This window comes from Clarias gariepinus, chromosome 2 (assembly GCF_024256425.1).
Source record: "Clarias gariepinus isolate MV-2021 ecotype Netherlands chromosome 2, CGAR_prim_01v2, whole genome shotgun sequence".
Lineage (NCBI taxonomy): Eukaryota > Metazoa > Chordata > Actinopteri > Siluriformes > Clariidae > Clarias > Clarias gariepinus.
Window position 1 is genome coordinate 5292265 of NC_071101.1, and position 18222 is coordinate 5310486.

The 18222-nt window shown below is 36.9% G+C and overlaps 1 protein-coding gene across 2 annotated transcripts; it reads right to left on the minus strand.

The window, feature by feature from the left end:
* Positions 1 to 7120: 7120 nt before the first annotated feature.
* LOC128544161 (CD276 antigen homolog) lies at positions 7121 to 18020 on the minus strand. 2 transcript variants are annotated; one of them, XM_053514159.1, is made up of 6 exons: positions 17533 to 18020; positions 10053 to 10136; positions 9600 to 9944; positions 9022 to 9063; positions 8757 to 8792; positions 7121 to 8388 (listed from the first exon to the last, which is right to left on the minus strand). In XM_053514159.1, the coding sequence occupies exons 2-6, from the start codon at positions 10096 to 10098 to the stop codon at positions 8264 to 8266; spliced, it is 594 nt and encodes a 197-aa protein (XP_053370134.1). In that variant the 5' UTR covers positions 10099 to 10136; positions 17533 to 18020; the 3' UTR covers positions 7121 to 8263. The 2 variants fall into 2 exon arrangements, with proteins under 2 accessions (XP_053370134.1, XP_053370142.1); XM_053514167.1 differs by having other exon boundaries at positions 7121 to 8792.
* Positions 18021 to 18222: the final 202 nt, after the last annotated feature.

An 18222-nucleotide genomic window follows, 5' to 3' on the forward strand; every position in this document is an offset into this window, starting at 1 on the left:
AGAGTGAGCGATGTGTGTAGGAGAGGGGAGATTACATCGTCTTTGGAGCGGTTAGGGCGGTATGCAAACTGTAGAGGATCCAGTGTGTTGGGTAGTGAAGAAACCATGAAGTCTCTGACCAGGTGCTCAAAGCACTTCATCAGAGGTGAGGGCTACAGGGCGATAATTGTTGAGGGAAGCAGGATGTGGTTTCTTCGGGACAGGAACAATGATGGACTCTTTAAAGCATGTGGAGGATCACCAACTGAGATAAAGAGATTGTGAATATCTCAGTAAATACAGGTGCTAGCTGGTCTGCGCAGGCTCTGAGAATATGACCTGAGATGTCGTCTGGTCCTGCTGTTTTCCTGGTGTTCACGCTCCTAATCTGCATGTCTTTGTACTGTGGGAGGAAACTGAAGTACCTGGAGGAAACCCACCACGCATGGGGAAAACTTGCAAACTTCTGATAGGTGTGTATGTCCTGGAGGTGTAAGGTGACACTGCTCACCACTAAGCCATCATGCCGCCCTTAAGGATCACACACACCCCTTAATACAAATAACATGAAAATGAGAAAGTACTATGAATTCTGTCAAAGTAAATTGGTAGTATTTTAAACTGCATGAAAGGAGAGCACCCTGAGCACGAGAAGAAAGCATCCTGAACTTGCTGCCCTTATAGTTGATAGCAAAAATATTCCTGTGTTAATAATTTTTATCACTGTTTTTTTTGTTTGTTTGTTTGTTCCTCCAATGCTGCTGAGTGCACTGGGCTTCTATCACAGCAGTGATTTTGACAGGGTTGGGTTGATAGCATGATCCACTTGACCTAATATATTAACCTTTGCTAACAAAAAAAAGAATGAAGTTTGAAAATGAAAAATTGAAATGAAAGAGCTTTTATGTGTTTTTTTAAGCTGCTTGCCCCCGATGTTCTCTCCATAGAAACATTTAAACTGTGCAGAACAGCTCAGTTTATCTGTGTTGAGCATTGTTGACCAGTTTGGTTCTATAACACACTATTAAAAACACAAAGGAAAAAATGTCTACCAAATAAAAAATGTAAAATTTTAATATTTGAATTACAATGAAGTGCAAAACATTACATTTGAAATTGTGTAATAATTAAAACTAACAAAATATACACAAGATTTAATACTCACTCACCTGAGGATTTTCTATCTGAGATTTCTTCATTTTTGTCTTTAGAGGAAAGATAAATCACATTCATTTTTAAAACCTTTGTGTATAATATTCATGTCATTAATGAGTGTACACCTGTGTCTGATTAACACTCATCCTGTTTACACACACTGTCTCACCATTAAAAGGAAGACGAGAAGTGAGAGCATTGTTTAGTGAAAAGAGGAGTCGTGTGTGTGTGTGTGTGTGTGTGTGTGTGGGAGAGAGTGAGAAAGAGAAATTAAGTTAAAGTCTACAGTCAGTAATAAGACGCATGTATTTATTATTTACTGTGTTAATGCTAATATTTGCACAGAGTTCCCTCTACTGGTACGAGTTTGGCATGGAACTTCTCGGTGTGGATAATAATTATATTTCTCTTTGTCGTTGTTTTCCTACATGCTAGCCAAAAGGGCAAAATAGCTAGTTCACTACACAGTTAGCAGGTGAACGTGAATTAGTATAGTGTGAAATAAGGTACAGCTGCAAAATAAATACTCTGTGTTAAAGCACACTTCATAAAAGGTATATACTGTACATTCTGTATAAAACACACACTGCTCCACTACAAACCTTTACTACACAATGAGCTTGTGACTCTCATTATTTCCAACAGAGTTTCTGACATGTGCTGAAGTAAGGAGCTGCATGACGGTTGTGCGTGCTGAGTTGCTTTTCTGCTCACCGTGAATTTAAAGAGATACTGTAGACATTCAATTAGCTCAAACCAATCATCTCATTTACTGTACACACTGGTTCAGCATGCAGAGCCTCTGATAACAGGCTGTGTTTCATTTTGTATGCTAATTAAACGCTAGAAGATCAGCATTTACTATAATATTCAAACAACCCGGTCACCATGGTTAAAGTCACAGCGATCACATGCTGAAGGTCAATGAGAACTGCACTGATGGGGTCTATGGGGAAAAAGTCACAATCTACATGATTTGAAGCATTTTTTTTTTTTATCTGTAACATATTTTAGTTTTTCTGGATGTGCAGAACCTGGTCACTCACCCACACCGGCAGCAACACATAAGATATAAAATAAAGGAGAGTCATAACACCTGGAAAACTCCTGTGAAGTAGTAAACTATTTTTTTAAACAAAGTAAGTCAGTATTTTTTTAAACAAACAAAGTAAGTCAGATTATTATAAAAATGTGAGATAACTTTCTGGTTTCATGTTACATTTACCACACCTAAGAGTTATGATTAATCAATCCAGTACTGTACTGTAACAGGTAAATCAATGCATCCTCCACACCAACTGTACATGTTCCTGACAAACAAACTGCAAAGGGTTTATAGTTTTAACCTGGGACCGGATGAAAGCCAAGACCAGTCTTTCCAGGGTCTTCATGGTGTGATGTATAAACACCTACTGGTCTAAAGTCATTCAGGGCTTTTGGTTGTCCTTGGCAGTTTCAGAACTATGTTTTATTTCCTCATTCATAAACATGCCTGGATTGGGAACAGAACGCAGCCTGACATGCTTATATACAGAGCGTGGTGAGATCAGCTGAGTGCATCACCCACACTGAGCTCCCTGGCCTGCACTCTACCGTAAGTGGTGCTGGACCAAGACCAGGAAGGTAGAGAAGGGACCTCAGCCAACTGATTAATGGAATCTTATCTCTTTTACAGTCAAGGAAGTGCTTCTGCTCCCTAAAGGCCAAACAAAGAAAATGAGAATGAGCTTCTTTTCAAACGACATGCAGACTTTAAACATGGACAACACCAAGGACTAACTGATTGGACTTGCTCACATAACACACACCAGCACACATGTACACACACACATTACACATAAGAAATAGGACTTAATCAATTAGCCATAATATGCCAATGCCATTGGGCTGGACATTGGAATGGCATTGGACTACGGTTCGGAAGATCGCAGGTTCAAACCCACAACCACCAAGTTAACACTGTTGGGCCCCTGAGCAAGGCTTTTAACCCTCAACTGCTCAGATGTGTAATAAGATTTTTTTTTTAAAAAGTAAGTCGCTCTGGATAAGAGCGTCTGCCAAATGCCCAAATGTGTAATATTATTACCACAAACTGGCGACAACCCAGCCTCCAAACTCCCCAGATCCAAGATTTACTCGAGCACAGGATGCACCGAACAAACAAGTCCCATCTATGAAGGCCTCACCTTCAACAGCATGGATCATCTGCCAAAGTCTTGGTATCAGACACCACAGTGCATCTCAGAGGTCTTAATAAGTCATGCTCCCGCAGATATTATTATACTAAAAGTATAATACCAAAACCTACTTTGTTTCCTCCAGAACAACGAGTCGCAGCCTTTTAATAACTTAATAACAGAAATTATATCTTTCTCATTATATAGTGTATCTGTATAAGCTATTTGAACATGTAGGATATTTGTAAAATTTGTATATAGTTAGGCCTATTAAGGAAATAGTAATAATATTTGCTATTAAGTTGGTTTATATTAAGTTTAGTGGTAAAAATAATTATGTGGCAAACCCACAATCAGTGTCCAGCAAAAAAAAAAAATGCCTTAGCTGTGCATTATGACATAAAAAAGGATATGAATGTTAACAAATATGAGAGTTATACTAGTGTATTTTACCAAGTCATAATATAAATCTATAACAGCTCCATATCCTTATCTATTTTTCTTTCTTTTCTTCCATTTTTATTTATAAAATAAATTTATTTATAAAATGTAACTAATGGCTTTGACTTTTTTTTTTGACGAGCATTGGGATCACACACTCCCAATTAAGAGTCAAGAATACGTTATATATTATTCTGAATGATTTCACAAAGAACAAAAAAACAAGATGGGTGTGTGTGAAACTATACAGTACAATATACTGTATATTTACAGTTTTATGAATAATTTGTGCTTTATTTGGTGACATTTCATACTGTCAGTCCACTAACCCACTCCTTCCGCATCTCGTCCTCCTGAGTGAGAGAGCTTCCCAGTCGGTCTCCTGCCTCACTCATACACTAGAGTCAGGGCAATAACCAGCTCAATTACCCCACACAGAGACAGAAAAACAAGTGCAAAAAAGTGATAGAAAACCCATCGTGCAAATGTTATCATTCTGAACTCATACAAATCATCCTGTCTTAGCAGTCTAACCTGTAATATTTGTCTCCAATAGACTTCCCTGAATTGATTTATATATATATAAACAGGATAAATGTATTTAGTTCTTTCAATTTTTTTTTTTGCAGGTATTCGTGCAAGTTTATCTAGAAGAGGTGGTTGTATCCAAATTGGCGCATATAAAATCCATGGCACAGTCATAGCCAGGGCTCGATTTAAGGGGGGAAATGCAATTATTTTGCGTCGTTTATTTGATTAATTCAATAAAAAGAACATGGAAATGAGAAATAAACCATCAAAATCCTTGTTCACATGCACAGCATTATGTAGTAGGTGACATCATGGATTTAATCAGCACATATAGCGGGCCCAACTGGGGAAACATGGGGAACCTGAATTTCTCTGAAACAGCTGTTGAGACGTATCTAGTTTAACAAAAATCTTACTGAAAACACAGTCCACAGATTTATTTAAACATACACAAGAATTCAAAACTGATCCTCACCTGGGAGATGATTTTTTGTAATTCAGTATGATTTAATAGAAGGTTAGGTGTTCCTGATGTCAACCGTCATCAACAGTTCTACAAAGGCTGAGTGAACATCAACAACAGACCAGACTGGAAGCCCAAACAAGGTCAAAAATCGAGAGTGAACAGGAAGAGGAAGAAAAAACTGGGGAAAATAAGCGAAGAACCACTATTGTTGAAATATTAACAAAATTTCTTCTGTGTGTATTAGATAGAATGCGAACATCATATAAGAGCTGTTTCTCCTTTTTTAAACAAATGCTAACATATTGTACTACAATATGCTACGGTTTTGTGACAGTAATGATACACCACACTAAAAAAGCTTTACATTCAAAATCTATGTAAACAGCACCTTAAAAAGAAAACGTAAATGTAAAAAAGTTTAGAGAAATTTGCTGGCCAAACTAAATATTTCACATCGCTGTTTAGTTGACAGAACGTGTAACCAGTTCAAAATCTTGTCAACTTGTCTTTAATTCAAATATTTAAGTCAAATCAGGTAGATTTGGTTCTGGGCTCAATTAATTATATTTCTCTAGGGTTGGCTTTTCAACTATTAAAAAAAAAAGTAATTTTGTTTGTTTTCTAGCCTAACAATACCCCAACAATTAAAACACTAGCTTCTGATAAGTCTCTTACTGATTCTTTTATATTACAATATCATAAACATTTTTAAAAACTAGCAAAGATTAATAGTTGTAGTCTTTTTTTTTTTTTTTTTTTGTCAGACACAAAAACAGTCCATATCAAAAAATGTTTGTTCCTTAACATGTGAATCTGAGGGGAGTGTGTCTCTCCAAGTCCAATAGACATGGTTTGGACGGCTTCATAGGTGTTTGTCCAGTCTTTTTGGAATTCAATATTCAGAGCACAGACCTGACCAAACATCACTCCTAAAGCTGTTGTACAGTCACCAGGTCACCAAGGATGCTGTTGCTGGGCAAAAAGATTGTTACTGCTATGTGACGTGTCTCTCATTCTCTTTTATAAAGAAAATAATAATAATAAAAAACTCACATGTACATACAGTAAGTATTCACACCCTTTACCATGACACTCAAAACTGAAGCTCAGGTGCATCCTGTTTCCACTGATCATCCTTGAGATGTTTCTACAACTTGATTCAGTATATTGGGCATGATTTGGAAAGACACACACCTGTCTATATAATGTCCCACAGTTAACAGTGCATGTCAGAGCACAAACCAAACCATGAAGTCTAGGGAATTGTCTGTAGACCTCTCAGACAGGACTGTATCAAATCACAGATCTGGGGACGTGAACAGAAAAATTTCCGCAGCATTGAAGGTCAAGATGAGCACAGTGGCCTCCATAAATGGAAGAAGTTAGGAACCACCAGGAGAACAGCCATCTCTGCAGCACTCCACTAATCGGTCCTGTATGGTAGAGTGGCCAGGCGGAAGATACTCCTTAGAAAAAGGCATATGATCACACTCGAAGTTTGCCAAAACCTCTCGGACCATGAGAAACCATTTTCTTTTGTTGAAGCCCCTTTGGCACCAATTACAGCCTCAAGTCTTTTGTGTATGATGCTAAAACTATTTGGGAACCCCCAAATAGTGAATTTTTAATTTATAAAAGCTATACATGCAATTGGTTCATATTGATTAATAATGTTTCTAGATAAATATTGGGTTGCTGTGGGCAGTGCATGGTTAACGCAAGATCAACATATATTATAAACTATAGTTGATAAATAATAATAAATAACTGTTACAAATAGCTTTAGAAATCATAGGTCTGAACCTGGTGGTTACACTCTCAGGGTTTGTTCCAAACATTCACAGTCCTTAGATCAATTATAAATACAGTGTAAAGGCCAAATTCTATCAGAATAAGAAACTGATTATTAGGGTGTTAACTGTGCTAATGTAGTTAGTGGTCACTATGTATTAAGTGAGACCTAGTAAGATACCTTACAAGATAAGAAATGAGAATAAGATAAATTAATTTAGATTTAGGTTCTGGACTGCAGACAGACATGCAGCAACTGGTTAATAAAGCAGCACAAGACTTCAGTTGGCACAAGGATGCATTCATACTGTATGAGATAAAGAGGCATACTTTTTTATTTATTATTTAGCTTATTCTAATACACAGTTCATCTGGAAGGCAGGAGTTCAATTTCTTGAAGAGAATCATCTTTTTGAGTATTGAATATACACCATCTGGTTACTGCTACAGAGCTGAACAGGTAACTGTCTGACAGTAACTGAAAGCACCTCATACTTAAAACTCTGTTTTAGTAAAAAGGAGTTAATTAATCCGGAGTCAACCATTTACATATAAACAGTTTATTGACCTGTACACACTCCATATTTACAGTACAGACAAAACATATTTTATAAAACTAAAAACAGTATTTTACAACAAGCATTTTGTGAAAACAAAACTGTATCAGTGTTCTTTACAATCATTGTAAAAAAAGTTGTGAGGTTTAAAAATGTCAAATCTCAGTCTCAGAATCGTTAGTTAAAGGCTGATTGGCTCTCGATTGTACAGTAGACTCTGAACACTGGTGCCTTAATGCTAGAACCTTACAGACACAAATTAGAATGAGGTTTAATATAGAACCCAGAATTTTTTATTATAATGCTAACAATATGCCCAAAAAAAAATTCCCCACTTGTTTAACAACACCACTATTATGCTACCATACAAAGAAAACATATATTTAAAAAATGATAAGCTCTAAATCCATATATTAGAGTTTCGGATTAAATTACAAAAGTGAACTACAGGCAGGATGTCACTGTGCATATTAATTAAGCAATAAAGTGCTTAAGGTCTGGTGCTGTATTAGACATCAGCACTGCATATTAGCACTGATCCCTAAATATGAGGTGGTATCAAAAAATGTAGAGACAACACACCAACACACAGCCACATGTTTTGCAACACAAGGCTGCAGGGAACTTTAAAAAGTCAGTGTGCCAAAAGACATCGCCCTATGTACGCCTGGTGCTACTCTGACCACGTGCGTTACCACATCTGCTATTTTATCATGGACAGCAAGTTAGAACAAAGAGTGTGTGTTCTTGCTGAAAGTGCTTCTGTGACTGGTTGTGAATGTGGGTTTTGTCAGGTAGCTGCTCTCTCCTCAGTACTGCCGAACGTACAGACCTACTCTCACCCACGCCGAGACACACGGTTAGTGTCATTAACCTCTGGAGAACATCTGGAATGGATGTAATTAAACGTCCCAGTGCTATCGACTATTATCTCCTCACATGGAATGCTTCTCGTCCAATCAGTCAGAACTAACTGCTGTATAATTGTACACAATAAAACACATTATTTTGCAGCAATTATTTCTCCAAAAAGTAATAATTGTTCTTTACAATTCTTGTACAAAATAGTTGCAAGGCTCAAAAAGGTTAAGCTGAATGTGAACGTCTGGAACAGTCTTTGCCTTAACCGGGAAATACAACTAGAGGCCGTTACGTCCCGTAGTATTTCACACAACAACTTTTTTTTTTTTTAACAACTTTCTCACTCCAAAACCAAGTAACAAAAACAATAACAATACAGGAAAAATGGACAGAAGCCATGCGTAAATATTCATGTTCCTTACGATGATATCTGCAGAGACAGAAAATCATTGTTTTAAACAGTTTACTCTCAATGATGTAAAAAATGTAAAGGTTACTTTAAAAGCGGTGTCTTTTCTATACCCACTGTACTTCATGCTTTCCTAAAATAGATATTTCTTATCTATTCTTAGTCTTATACTCTGTATAGACCCTGACGATGTGTGTTATAATGTGTGTTTATTTATCAAATATTACGCATGTGTGTAAATTCAGTGTGTAACATTTTCTAACACCCATGATGTCATTTCATTGTCTTTCACGTGTCTTCTCTTACATAATCACATGACTGTGTGTGACATTTCCATCAGTGAGCTGTACAACAAAACACACACTCGAACTCGTTTATTACTCACTCACCTGCAGGAGCCGGCGTTTTATCTGATCTCACTTTAGCTTTGTATTAAGAGGAAAAAAGAAATCAAAATAACTTTAAAACACACACAATGCATGTCTTCTGGTATAATTACAATACTTTTATATTTATGTGATTCTTTTACAAGTTTCTGTAATTTTTATAAAAAATTTTTTCATCACGCAGAAATTCACATGCAAATTGTATATAATTTACTCATAAAGCAGCAAAGCAAAGGACGTAATTCAATAAGGTCTGATATTCACTCACCTACGGGAGCGGACTTTTTATCTGGATGTACTTTAGGTTTGTCTATAGAGAGGGAAAATAAAAATAATTTTGAACATTGTTGTTTTATACAGGATTCCGTTTTGACATGATTACATATTTAATACATTTACAATACATTTATATTCATATTATTTTACATGATTTATTACTTTTCCTGTTTTTTTACCCATGTACAGTAATCCCTCGTGAATTGTGTGTAATTAACTTACTGTATAAAGGACTTCGTTTCCTTAGCCCACTATTACTGCTACTAATAAAACTGTTGTATAACAAATTCTTTTGCATTTAACAATCATAAAGCGATATTAAAAATGTGTGTGGGGGAGACTATCATTTGATACTCTCACATAAAAGTAAAAACTTCCTGCTCGTGCATGTAAACTGCAACACTGTGTGCAGGATCTCGGTCTTGATGTGCACCTCTGATCTCAACCAGACGCTTGGTGTTTTTTTGTTTTTTTTTTATATATATACTGTAAATACTACTTCAACACATCATTATATTTTAGCAGCGATTCTATATTCAGTCAATATTGTACTGCGTATGATTTACTTACTGACTGATAGTGTAACCCTGCAGATTTCTTTCCGTTTGTTAGTGTTCGTTCTGTCCACGTGTCCCAGCACAAAGCTTCTGTAGTCACCATCATCAGTGAGTCTGACGTCCTTCAACACCAGGGAACAGTTTCCTTTATGCAGCTCGTCCTTAGGAACGTCCACACGCTCCTTATATCCTTCACCCACATCCGTACCGTCACTGCTTCTCTCAAACACAACCTCATCATCGGTGCGCCACAGGACGTGTGGTGTTTGGGTGGAAACGTCAGTCAGTTTACACGGCAGGACGACTGTGGAACCAACTGGAGCTGATACAGTAATGTGAGGAACTGCACTGATGGAGTCTGTGGAGGGAAACGATGTAATGTGTTTGATTTATACAGCAGCGTACAGTATGTTTTTAACTGCAGCATGTTGATGTTCTATTGGTTTTGTAGATCCTGGTCACTCACCCACACAGGCAGCGGCACAGAAGATACAAATATACAGGAGATTCATGATGTCTGTGAGGTTCCTGTGGAGTGGTTAAAGATTTCCTAAAACAAACAAACAAACAAACAAACAAACAAACATGATTAAATGATTAAAAAATAAACCACAGCATAAAAATCACTAGAGATGTTCCGATACCATTTTTCCCTTCCCGATACCGATTCCGATACTTGGGCTCAGGGTATTGGCCGATACAGAGTACTGATCCGATACCTGGGTGTGTATCAGTATATACAGTTGTACTGTAGATACTACTAGCCCTGTATTCATTGACAGAATTATTTTATGTTCTGCTTTGGATTTATCCCTTAATAAAACAAGAACAAGTACATATAGTGAACTAGAGTGTTTTTATTATCTGACGTACATTTAACATTATTACTTAATTTTGAAAAAGAAACTGAACTTCTGAAAAAGAACTTCAAATGCAGCCACAATTCTAACAATGTAAACTGAAAAAGGTATTTCAGTAACTTTACAATATAACTGAAGAACTGATTTCCGATTAGCAGCGTTAAGCAGCGCTAGCGGGCATAACTGTCACGAACCAACCGGGGTGAAACACAAGACTTAGCAGTTAGCCCGTGTAGCGTGGATGGTAAACCCAAATGCAGAAGTAGTGTGAGTCGGTACAGCTCCGGTCATGATTTACAGCACTAGAGGAGGCAGTTTGATTAGCACTATAATGCTGAATAGCTTTGTTTAAATAAATAGAACTTCAAACTTTTTACTCAAGTTAAAGTCTTAAGTGCATGACGTTCTACAATATATTTAAAGTGCAAAAGTAATACAAGTACATCACAAACAGAACAGTGAAATTAAACATTATTGAATTTGCTGTTGATGATATAAATGTGCTGAGTACTAACTACTTAACTAAAGCTGTGAAATATAACAATTAAGTGAAAGTAATTTCTCTCTGAATGATAGTTGAGAGAATGTAACATGAAATGGATATGTAAGTAAAAGAAACTAAAACTAATTGATTTTTTTTGTTGTATATTTTCTTTCACACCACTACCACTAAAGAAGAGAGAAAACAAAACAGTTGGTAAATATCAACCATTTAGTTTAAATGTTACAGAAGTATTGCACGTGTAACCATTCAATCAAAGATCCCAACATGTAGAAGCAAAATGATTCACACCTTGATTTTGACTGTGACTAATCAAAAACATCTTGGTAAGCAACACCTGATGGTCCTGATGCACAGCTTATTAATCTGGCTATGTACAGTGCATCTCGAAAATTATCATATTGTGGGAAAAGCGAATATTTATTTATTTATTTTTTACTTTTAAAAAGTGAAGCTCTCATATTATAGATTTGTTACATATAAAAGTACCATTTTAAGCCTTTCCTTTTTTGTTGTAATTTTATTGATTCTTATGGGGGGAAAATCCATTATCTAAAAATATTAAAATATTTTCTAAGATCAATCAAAGAATGACTTAAAATACAGAAATTCAGAACTTGTATGATAATTTATGCTCTCAGTACTTGCACAAATTACTGCACCAGTGTGGCATGGCATGAAGGCGATCAGTCTATGGCACTGCTGACTAAAGAACAGATTGCTTTGATTGCTGCCTTTAGCTTATGGGTTGGGTTTTTTTTCAGTAGTTTTAATACTGAAGGCAGGTGCTAAATCCTGCTTTAAAAGAAAACCATCATCTCCTTAAACCTTGTCAGCAGAGGGAAGCATGAAGTGCTCTACAATCTCCTGGTAAACTTTGAACTTGATCAATCAGAGGACCAGCAGATGTCTTAGCACCCTAAACCATCACAGACTAAGAAAACTTTATCTGGACTTCAAAAAACTAGTGTGAGAATTTATTTTGGACCAATGAGCAATGGTCCAGTTCCTTTTCTCCTTGGAACAGGTGAGACGCTTCTTATGTCTCCGATCCAGGAGTTGCTTGCTACTAGATGCAACACTTGTAGGCCATTTCTTGAAGATGTCTGTGCGTGGTGGTTCTTGATGCACCGACTCCAGGTGCACTCCACTGCTTGTTAAACGTTCCTTAGTTCTTAAATCAGTGTTGCTTGACAATTTTCTTGCACTGTGGTCATCCCTATTGCTTGTGCACCTTTTCCTGTTTTGGGTGTTGATGATCATCAACTGTCTAGTCAGCAGTCTTCCCCATGCAAGTACTGAAGCAGACCAAGATCTACATCGATTTATACTGTTTTAATATTAAATATTCTAATAATTTGAGATATTTTTGTTGCTGACATATTTAATTTTCTACAATAAGTCTAGAATCACTTTTACTTTTTAAAATTAAGTTAAATTCCAAAGGAAAATGTACTTTTTCACAATATTCCAAATTTTCCTAAAGTTTATATTAACTAAAGTTCAAAATTAATATAGTTGATATGAACGCGTACATGAAGTTGGTTGTTATTTTTTATACAAGAGATGTTTAAGTCAAAGCGAGACTTTTGATTGTGCAGAATGACAGAACACACTAAAAGCTCCCTTTATTTATTATTATTATTCTCTATGTATATTTCTCTTTATATGAGGTCATTGGTCATCAAATCAGTATGTTTTTCCTAAAAGCATTCCACTGGAATGTTCACCGGACTGACTGCAGTGGGCTCTGAGGGCAGGCAGGCAGGATTGTCATTCACAGACAGTCTTCTTAAAAAAGTTTGCACCATTTAAATGTTTTACTATGAGTAAGGGTCTCATTAGAATACTGTGCTTGAAGTCTTCTCTCTGAATGTGAGAATTAAATCGGTTTTACATCTTTAATTCAGAGAATTTATCACAAGTCCCGCTTTGACTTGAACGGCACTCGTAGATCAGTATGATGATGTATATTAGTCCAAAAAGTAAGTATGTGAATTGAAGTACCATTTTACCAGTCGGGTAGCCTTTACAGTAAATATAGTCACACTTGTATGTACTTGTACACTATCACTCATTATTTAGGTGCCAGCTAATTCATCACAATGGAGTACTGTACATTAAGTACGATGGAGATTTTTATTTCTATTGGTATACAATGTACTCACGATTGAGACTGTTGCGATACATTGCATTTTAATTATATCTATTTCACTCATTGTCACTTAGGGTTACTGCTGCATTAACTTGTGACTTTTATACGTCGTCGTACTAAATGCAGTTATTCAGGTCTACTTAATTGTTTTTTACTGACTTTTACTCAATTCATGAAGTATATTTATATAAGTTCGCAACTTTTATATTTACTCAATATTTTTAAATGTAAAAATGTTTCACCAAAAAAATTGGTAGCTATTAGGAAATGGTTGACCCCTTCCACCCACTCTCCCTTAATGACAACAGGACACAGAGGGGTTTATAATATTCTGTAGGCCATTGCTATCTCCAGTGTGTTGTTGATGTTGAGCTAGAAATTATTCACTTTACACTGTTCACCAAATGACCCCTGCAGGCATCTCTCTTTATTTTCCTGCCCATACACCCAACTACAGCTGTGTCATCAGAACATGTGTGTAGATGGCCCAGCTCACTGCTGTATCGAAAGTCCGAGGTGTATGAAGTGAAAAGGAAAGGAGCTTATACAGTGCCTTGTGGAGCACCGGTGCTGCTCATGACCATGCCCACTTCACGTGTTGTAATACGTGTTATAATAAACAGTACACGCACGCTGTACACACACGTATACAAACACAAAATAAAATGGTTTACACATACACGGTTAGAGGGTGATAGTAAACAGTACACACGGGCACAGATGTTGATTATACCAGTAAGAGACGAGCACTAAGACCCAACAGGAGAGACGATTACCCACAATTTATCACAAATTTATCAAAAATCTTTGCTCGTCTTGCGGAAAAATCTTTGCTCGTCTTGCGCAAACCGCGTTACTCGCAATCTGAGGTTCCACTGTACTGGTGGCGGCGGCAGCATTTTGGGTTTGCCCAAAAATTCTCGCCGTAGCCAGAAAACTCTGGGTGTGCTTAAGAAAAAGTGGGTGAGCCACAGGTGTTGTCAGATTAATGTGCAAAAACGTACATGACTAAGTATACGTATACGTGAAAAAGTCATAAACTTTGGGAAAGCAAAATGCCTGCTTTTATATAAACTAATAGAAAAAAATCTTTAGATGATGTAATTCGTATTCCCATCCATTGCTGCGGACATGACGAGATGACATGATCACACTCATCACTACAGCCGAAACCAAATAAATCACTAATTTATCAATAAATTTTTTAAATGGTCAGAGTCAGTCTCCCTGCTGTTTTTCCCGACGCATTCATAATCATTAGTCTACTTCTGCCGCTGCGCTCTGGAAAACTTTATGCATGCGGTTGAGCGCTGATTAGACCACGGAGGAAATTAAAGAGGAGGATCACGATGATCAACATCCTGGAGCCCAAACCCCATTTCAATTAAATTAACAAATATTGTAAGTAAACAATAAGTCACAGTTAGAAAACATTTTTATTTTTCGATTATAAATAATAATCCTGCACTTATGTTTAGGTGAGCCAGACGCCGCTGTTCTCAAGGCTCTTTGTCAGGGTAGATCATGTAGTGATAAGCTAGTAAATGTCCATAGAAATCAGGTTCATCTGTATGAATAAATTGTTTAAATGTATGCATTATGAGCTACTGATTTATGGTTTTTCATGAAAAGTCGTGGATTATTCAGTGAAACAGAGGCTCTGCTGAGAAAAGTTAGGGCTCTTTCCCCAAAACAAGAGGTCTTTCTGCGTTTTATAATATAGTTGTAACATAACAGATATACAACAGTGCACACTGAGTACTAAACCAGGTGCGAGCAATACTAAACTGTAATGCGTTTTTTTAGCCCCACCCCCATGAAAACAGTGCGGTCAGAGAAAGGCGCGCCCGCGAGAGGTTGTGCTCGGACCACTGAGCTTCTGCAGATTCAAAAAATTACACTGTTACTGTTTTTTTAATCACACAATCTAATATATTTAGTTTTAATGCTCTATTCTGAAAGTCTATTTTTCTACTTATTTCTATATTTAAAGTTTGATATCTTCAAATGTAATTTTTGTTTTAAATAACAATAAAACAGAGGCTGTTTAACAGTTCATTCTTTGTACAAATAAAATTGGTAGCTAGTGAACTTGATTATCCGTCTAAACATTTAACCAACTCATTATTGTACAGTAAATATCAATAGCTCTGGTTCTGATTTTTCATGTTTGTCGTATATCCAAAGTATACGAATGAAACTCTGTATACTCGGATGGAGTAAGTACTCGGATAAAACTAACACACACTATTAGTGTGTTAAGTTACTACAGTATGCATATTATAAGTGTGTGGCACACATCGCTCTGTAGACTCATCTGTTCATCATCTCTTTCAAACTCAGTCTTCATTCACCACAACTTTCGTGTGAGAGGAAATAAAACCCAAATATGAATACTCCACCTCCGTTGAGAAACCTATTTTTAACAACAATTGCACAATGCAACTTCCTTTTCACTACTTGGGACACGTGCCTGAAGCTTCGCCCCGTCGAATAAGGCACATCCGTGATGCGGAAGTTTCAGTACTGTACTGTATATTTTGGCACATAGTGTATATCCAATCACAAACACAGTACCAGGCAAACTCCAAACACCTTTCTAAATCCATGGTATTTTTTTTCTTTCTACACTGTAAAATAACACTAAAGCCGTTTATCCAAAACACAATAATCTCCTCTGAACAGTTGATATTGAGATGTTTATCTGCTACAGTACTTCTGCTCTGTAAAGCTTCATAACGGCTCTAATCTGAGGTGCTGGTTGTTAATTGGTGATTTCCGAGGCTGGTGACCCTAAATGAACTTCTCCTCTGCAGCAGAGCTCAGTTTTGGTCTTGTTTTCCTGGGAAGGTCTTCAGGAGAGACAGTTTCATCATCATGGAGCTTGATGGGTTTTACAAACACACTCGAGACAATACTGTTCACCTGAGAAGTGTCCCAGAACAACTGTTGCTTAAATATGTAATGTCTTATTTCATTGTTTTTTAATCTCCAGCATTATTCCTTAAATGTAAAAAAATATTTTTAGTGGTACTGTAAATGATTATTTTTTTTTTTACAAAAATAAAATTGCAACCAGCTTTTTTTTTTTTTTGCCAGAACAGTGTTTGTTTTTTCCGCCTGTCAATCACAACCCTACATTACAAAACTGCACATATTCTAATAAAGTCTGTCTTTTTGCAACTTTGTAGTTTGGAATGCGGACATTTTTATCCATTACAGATCTGTGGAGCAGAATGTTTACAATCTCTATGCAGGTTTACAGAGGAGGCAACACATAGAATGAGGAGGAGCTTACTCCCACAAGCCACGCAGGCTGTAAACATGAACAACACCAAGAACTAACTGATTACACTTACTCACCCAGGCAATGGCCAGGCCACAAGCATGACAGTAGCGTGCAAAAAAATAAATGTAATAAGAACAAATAGATATGTGGCCTCACTTGTGCTGTTGCTGAAACTGTTCCTTCATGGTCTCGTTATATTATTTTATATATTTTAGCTGCATGCCTTTAAAATTTTGCCATCGATTTTAAAAACAGAAAAGTTACATACTTTAATATAACAGTCAGATAACTTCAGCATTCACGTACATTAAGCTATCAGCTAAGTCTTCTGGGTTGTCCTTGGCTTTAATTCTCACCCCAGCGGATATTAATGTGTGACTCAGTGTCGTGTGTGAACAAGCTAAAACAGCACCATTTACTGAACGGAACACACTCATTTTCCAATGAAAGGTGAAATGAACAGATCAGTTTATAATTAAAGGACATGATCATATGTACCACTAACACGCCAGGTGGTGAGCACTGAAGGTATAATCCATTCCATTTTTATTATTACTAATATTCTGTAAGCCAAAGAATGAACCCCTCTCTTAGTCAGAGATAAAAGAATTGCGCAAAAACAAAAATCCCTTCATTGACAAACCACAGCGCTCGTGCTGCAGCTACGACAACCCTCTTTTTTACTTTTGTTTTCATGTAAGCTGATGATGGTTGTGTAAAAGGAAAAAATAAGCTTAATATTGTTCAGAGTTTAGAGGGTCTAAGTGCAGGGTTTCTCAAAGTCCAGACTCCAAAAATTATGTGAGTGATGACAAAATTAATGAATTATGACCATTCCACAGGTGCATGTTAATTAATCGATTATGGTTAATTGAACATGCATGGAAAACATTGTTTAAACATATTTTATAATGAAGATCTGTAAAGTTATTTAGGTTTTTACAACATTATTGTTGAAATACACAGTCCTGAAAAAGGGCCTTTTTTTTTTTTTTTTTGCTGAGTATATATGAAAGAGCAATCAATTTATTAAATATAAAGTATGTGCACCCCTGGTATAGTGTGCACATCACCCTGAGCGCGCTCCCGTTCAGCTCCCCTAAAGAAGCGCAGAGAGAGAGAGAGAGAGAGAGCACTTACAGTACAGATTTAAAGGATCTGGATCCTCCGAGTCTCCACACACAGTCAGGCTCTCAGTGAGGACACACGTGGGTATTAAAGGCAAGGACCTCCAAACGAGATGGCAGTTCAGAGGATTAAGCAGCCTCGCTCCCGTGACAAACAAGCAAAAACCCCAAGGGAAAGCAGTCACGTGGGGAGTCAGAGCAAGTGAAACTATTCTCCAAGACCTAAAAACGAGATCAAAGACACAAAGCGGTGCTGCGATCAAAATAAAGAGTTTTTAGAACTCTGAGCGCGGCGAACTTCCTTTGAAGTTGAACGTTGATCTTCTTCAAAAGCCCCTCGAACTCGAGCGGAGCACGTGCTCACGGTCTCCTGCGTTTCTCCGGTCGCGCGCAGTATACTAGCGATGGGTCGTTCGTGAACGATTGTTTTTTTTTTTTTGTTTGTTTTTGAACGAATCTTTAACGTGACTCAGATGAACGAGTATCTCCGAGAGTGATTCTTCATTTCTGTTGGGCGCGCATGCGCAAATCATCGCAAAACCTGCGTATGTTACATACAGGAAACAGAAATGAGTCGTTACCTTTGTGTCTTTTCGGTACCGAGTGTAAAAAAAAAAAAAAAAAAGGCCGATATGGTGCACAGTGCAATAAGAGTATTACATCAAATGTTCTTATTTTAGTTGTTTAAAGTGACATTGTATAA

Bases quoted from the DNA above. Each gene is read 5' to 3' on its own strand.
- LOC128544161 (XM_053514159.1), bottom strand. From the start codon at position 10,098: ATGAATCTCCTGTATATTTGTATCTTCTGTGCCGCTGCCTGTGTGG. The intron at 9,945-10,052 runs GTGAGTGACCAG...TTCCCTCCACAG, and splicing joins CTGTGCCGCTGCCTGTGTGG to ACTCCATCAGTGCAGTTCCT. The intron at 8,389-8,756 runs GTGAGTGAGTAA...CTGTCTCTGCAG, and splicing joins TAAAACGCCGGCTCCTGCAG to ATATCATCGTAAGGAACATG.